Source organism: Buceros rhinoceros, unplaced genomic scaffold (genome assembly GCF_000710305.1).
Source record: "Buceros rhinoceros silvestris isolate BGI_N320 unplaced genomic scaffold, ASM71030v1 scaffold21018, whole genome shotgun sequence".
In the NCBI taxonomy this organism is placed as follows: domain Eukaryota; kingdom Metazoa; phylum Chordata; class Aves; order Bucerotiformes; family Bucerotidae; genus Buceros; species Buceros rhinoceros.
The window spans coordinates 5900-11196 of record NW_010425412.1 but is presented as its reverse complement, the minus strand read 5'-3'; the positions used below and the strand labels follow the sequence as shown (position 1 = coordinate 11196).

At 55.7% G+C, this 5297-nt stretch overlaps 2 protein-coding genes across 2 annotated transcripts in view; one reads left to right on the top strand and one right to left on the bottom strand.

Moving 5' to 3' along the window:
• Nucleotides 1–5289, top strand: part of PGS1 (phosphatidylglycerophosphate synthase 1) — a gene marked incomplete at its 5' end in the record, with an annotated part of 13065 nt that extends 7776 nt beyond the window's left edge. Inside the window, 3 exons of the mRNA XM_010141152.1 lie at nucleotides 1243–1391; nucleotides 3670–3812; nucleotides 5008–5289. Of these exons, the coding sequence (XP_010139454.1) occupies nucleotides 1243–1391; nucleotides 3670–3789 (269 nt within the window). The remainder of the gene's footprint in view (nucleotides 1–1242; nucleotides 1392–3669; nucleotides 3813–5007) is intronic.
• LOC104497853 (dynein heavy chain 17, axonemal-like) overlaps nucleotides 4942–5297 on the bottom strand; it is a gene marked incomplete at its 5' end in the record, with an annotated part of 4632 nt that continues 4276 nt past the window's right edge. Inside the window, one exon of the mRNA XM_010141151.1 lies at nucleotides 4942–5189. Coding sequence (XP_010139453.1) covers nucleotides 4942–5189 — 248 coding nt within the window. The remainder of the gene's footprint in view (nucleotides 5190–5297) is intronic.

The following is a 5297-nucleotide window of genomic DNA, read 5'->3' as shown; positions in this document are numbered from 1 at the left end:
GCCCGGGAGCCTCGTGCCGGGCACCAGCAGCCGTGGCAGCCGCCCTCTTTGCTGGCAGAACTGGCTGAATCTCTGCGCCGCTTGGGTGCTGTTTGTGGCTCCTGGGGGTGTGGGGCAGTCCCAGCCCGGAGCCAGGAGGTGACTGAAAGTGGCAGCGAAGCTGCTGAGTGTGTGCGATGTGGGGGCGGGGAGGAGGTTACAGGAACCAGCGGTGAATCGGCAGCTTCTTACTCAAGGCGTTCTTGGAACTGCTCTGGGGCTGAGTTAGGAAACCTGCTTCTATTTTAAGGACTAGGTGGTTTTTACGCTACGGTTTCTTTGTTGTAGTCTTTGAGTGACTTGCAGTAGGGATCAGCCATCCATCAGGGGCCTGCCCAGGGCTCTTCTGAGCGCTTGTGCGGGGCCGAGTGGAGAGGAGATGCTTCTTGGGTCCGTTTATACACCGGGCACGGCTGACAGACCCTCCCTGGCCGCAGTCTGGGCTCTCTGGTGGCATCCCTCGCTGTTCTCTCCTGCTGTGCTGCAGCACGGCATTGCGTGTGAGAAAACAGTCCCAGCTTGTGTCGCTGGTGGTGGCTCTGCCCAAGTTGTGTGTGAACCGCAGCGGGGAGCGGACTGGGGAGCCTGGTGTCCTGGCAATAGCTTGACTTCATCTCCGGGTGACTCCTCAGGAAGCGTGTGGGTGTGATAACCTGCACTTCTCTTACGAGTCTTTGTTTCCTCTGAATTCACCTGCCGGAGCTGGGAAGCCTCGTCACCTCGCCCGGGAAGGGGTCAGTCACTGCCCTGCTTCCAGCCTGCAGCTGGCTGCTCTGGGCCCGGCCTGTCCGCCTGGGGCTCCGTGGCTTGGCGCAGTTTTTCCGTCGCCAAAATGTGGTTATTTCAGCGTTCCTGCGATACGCCATGGTGCGGAATGGCCTCTGACGTAATGACAGTGACTCGCTCTGGGTTATTCTGGGTGTCCTTATGCAGAGTATTCACGGGTCCCCAGGGCGGTGCTGGGCATGCTGCAGCACCCCCGCTGAACGCACCCAGGTTTGGACAAGCTGTGCAGGGACCGCGGGATTCGTACAAAGCTTTGCAGGACACACCAGCCCGTCTGCCAGGCTGCTCACCTGGTGTTGCGTCTTTTCCGGTCGCTCTAATCTGACATGATTAATTTGTTCCAAGTGAAGCGGCTGTGTGAGGCTGCACCGTGGTTTCCAGTCTCTCTCTCTTCCTCTCTCCCGTGTTTCCCCGCAGGGCTCTGGCTGTACCTGGCTGGCAGCGATCTGCCCTGCCTCACCCTCATCGGCTCGCCCAACTTTGGCTATCGGTCGGTTCATCGGGACTTGGAGGCTCAGGTCGCGATAGTGACAGAGAACAAAGCTCTGCAGCAGCAGCTCCACCAGGTAAGGGCAGACAACGGGCGATCGCCCGGGTGTTGGGCTTCTCGGGCACGCAGGGAGTGCTGGTGATGCAGTCGCAGTAAAAACCTACAGCTACAATAACTCAAACCCTCCTTGAGCACAGGAGGTCTCCGGGAGCTGTCAGTTAAGTGACTATTGATGAGATGCCGCCTGCGAGTGCCTGTTTCTGGGAAGCGGAGGCTTTAACGGGAAAGAACATGTGTCCCCAGTGAACTCGATATCGGGAGAGCACAGGCGATGGATGTGGAGACGCAGTGTTCGGAGCAGATCTGCCGGCTCTCCGCTGTCCCTGCACACGTGGTGCGTCCTTGGGCCTTGTCCCAGCATTTGGGCATGGCCAAGGTCACACCATGCTTTGGGATAACGAGGTCAGGCCCTTTGAATTGCTGACCTTGGACTTCTGGAGGGTTTTGTTTCTCAGACATTTGGGAAATCCTCTGTAGGAATTTAGAGGTCAGTCCGTCAGCGTTTGGGTGGCTGCCCGGCACTGCGGAGGTGAGTGGAGACAGCGGATTGTAGTGGACCTGCTATGGGAGGAGGATTTTGGGGGTGGCTGGGTTGCCCTTGCAGTTATATGACATAAGTATGACCTTGAATAATAACAGAACATCATAGGACCTCGACATAAACATTTTTCAGTGGTTCAGTGTTCACTGTCCCAGTTTTTTTCTTACTTAGACAGCTCGGACTGCTCAGCAGTCTGGTCTGGTCCTCCAGATCCTGTCTGCTTCTCCAGCTGTCCTGAGAATTGTCTGCTGGAACTGGTAGTAACCCCTCGTGGAGTGCTCTGACACAAACCAAACTGGTTTGGTGCCTCTGTGTGTGACTGGGGGATCTGAGAGCTGCTCTGTTCAGCTGAGCCTGGCGTGAGGAGGCGCAGGGTTCTCTTTGGGATCAATGGGAATTGCCCTCTTGCATCAGGGCTCTTCCCCAGGATGAGTCACAGCACATCTGATCAAAACCACTGCTCTTACTGGAAGAGTTGCTCGAGTATTCCAATTCATATCTTGCCTCTGCTTGTTTCTAATGGAAGGGGAGAATCAATGAAAATATGACAAAGGAGCTTTCTCAGGCAGCAATCACGTCAAAAGCCCTTTAAGCCCATTCCCGGTCGCTGGAAGCCGACCTGAGATCAGCTCTTTGTTTACTGTTCTGTGCCCTGGGCTCTGAAGACTTAATTCATTACTGGTTCACTGCCATGGAGTCACTTTGTGAGGGATCCTTCAGTGCCACTGGGTCACTGATGAGATTTGGGAGGAAACGGGGGTGCCCCGGGCACCTTGGGGTGCTCCGCTGGGTGAGCTGTACTGCGGTTCAGATCCTGCTCTTGCTGGCAGTGACCGGACAGCCTTGCTGTGTCAGGCCACCGCGGTGCAGAACCTTCACAGCCGGGCTGACCGCAGCCCTGGGAGCGTTTGGGGATTCTGGAATTAGGCTGCTCCGGCACACAAACCTCTTCCTTCTGTTGCTGGTTCATCTTGTGGCAGTTACTTCCCAGTGCTTGTTTCCCGCTTCCCTGTTCCACCCTGAATTTACACAGTGCAGGGGATTTTCTGCTGTTTGGGACAGCTTAGCTCATGACAGAAGGTGATGAGCAGGTGGCAGGAGCTGCTCTGCTCCTGTTTGCCTGCGATCTGGAAACCTGCCTGGCCTTGGTCAGAAATCCGCTCGGCGGTTGACCAGGAAGCTTCATGTGCAACGTGAGCGCGCGTTCCCCTCGCGATGGGTCATTTCCTCCCTCGGCAGCAGTGAGCACACCCTGGAGAAGCCCGAGTGTTTCTGGTAATTCAGCTGCAGTCAGGGCTGCGTGCTCACTGGAAAACACAGTGCGGAGCCCCGGAGGGAGCCACCTACCCGCTCTCCGGGGGCTGCGCTGAGGCTTCCTTTGCTGGCAGTGACTGCCAGGGATGGAGGAGTGTTCCGAAGCCGAGCCCTAGCGCTGCTGCAGCTGTGGGGCACTGGAAGGCAAAACCTTCTGCCTTAGCTCCCCATAGAGCTGGAATTGCTGGTTCTGGAGGGTCTGTCACTGATACTCATGGTGGGGTGGAGGAGCGCAGGGGCTGGGGTGAAGGACAGACCCTGCGCCAGCTCCTTGGAGTTGTGCTGGGTGGAACGAGGCTCTTCTGGTCAGGCTTGCAGGATGGTGCATCCTTTTGGCAGGGTCCATGGCCAGTTTTATGTGAGAATTTACCTTTTTTAAAGGTCGTTATTTAATTTAACACTCAGGATTTACAGGCCTGATGTTTCTTTCCCCGTGTAGGAGCAGGAACAGCTTTACCTCTGCTCAGGTGTGGTCTCATCATCAACATTTGAGCAGCCGAATCGTTACGTGAAGCTGTGGGTGAAGCTGGTAACGCCTCTGATCAAGAATTTCTTTTGAAAGAAGAAAAGTTGCTGCCTTGGGTGAGTTTCCTGCCGTTCTTACAGGGAACTGACATCGCACTGACTGCAGCCAGTAAGTGCAGTGCCCTCTGTCATGGGGAGGAGAGAGAGGATGGAAACATGATGTGGGGGAAAACCAGGCCTCTGCCTTCTCCTGGGTACTGCCACTGACTAGAACCGTTGCTCGGAGGCCGTGCTGAGTTTCGTCGACTGGGATTTCTGGAAGGTCAGGGAGGGAGAACCCACGCAGGGGTATTTCCCAGGCATGGACACAGAACTTCCCCTTCTGAAAGGTCCCTTTCGGAGTGCTGTGCAGAGGGACTGGGTTCGGTTGTCTTACCAGCTAAGAGACAACAGGACTGGAACTCCTAAAATGTTTCATCCCCTTTTCACCTCATCAGCGCTTTGCTGTAATTAACCGTTGCTTATTCTAAATGCTGCTACTTTCTGAAGAAACGAGCAGCTCTCCTTGTCCCCCCCCCCAGGTGGCTTTTCTTACCACTGGCTGTGAGGGAAGTTTTATGCAACTGTTTTTTAGACCAAGTTGTTCAGCTCTCTCAGGGGGTGGGATTTTTGGTGGGGTATTTTATGCTAAAGGGACAAGGGTAGGCTTTGTGTGGTGGCCAGAGCCGCTGTAACCACCTCGAGTTGCTTGTCGTGAAGGGAGGGTTGAGTAGATTCTATAACCTAGAAATAAAGAGAAACACACTTCAGAGCTCAGGCTGTTTGCTGCTGGACGTTCTCTGGGTTGGTGTGGTGGTGAACGAGGCCAAGCCTGCTCTGAGCAGGTACCGGCTTCCACACGGGAAGGGGTGAGTTCCTGCTTGCAGCTACCACTGAGCGATCAAGAGCTGTGGGAACACGGGGAGCGCAGAGCAGGAACACGGGGAGTGTGGAGCAGGACTGGGTTGTTCCGCTGGCTTCCTTTGGGGTCTGGCTCTGGACCAGCGCCTTGTCAGGAAGCGCCAATGGAAACCAGCCTGCGCCATGAGAAATGCCACACACTGCAAGAGCAGCCTCCACACAACAGCAGTTCTGGCAGTGGTTTTATTGATACTTTGCTCAAGCAGTTCTGGGACAGTCCAAGTTTATACAACTTCGAGGTTGTCCTACAAGTAAAAGCATTTGCTGTTTCCCCAGTCACCCAAGTTCAGATCTGTAAGAGCAGAGCAACAGCAGCCAGGACCCACTTAGCGGTGTTTTCTTTTGTCTTTAGGTTAAAGGTCCAGACATAGGTGGGACCTCGCATCCGCGTCTTGTAGACGGGACATTCATAGACGTTCTTGGTGTCCAGGCGGTCCGCAGGGATGGCTTTGATGAAGAGGACCGGCATCATGGGCGTCAGCTCCTTCAGCCGAGCGTCGGCGATCACTCCGGACTGAACGTCCCAGCGGGCGCCTGCAACGTTCGGGAATGGTCAGGGAACCAGCTGCCCCGCGGCTTTGGCATGGGGAGGGGGCTGTGGGTGGGCAGGAGCTGCTGGAGCAGCAGAGTCGAGGGCGGAGC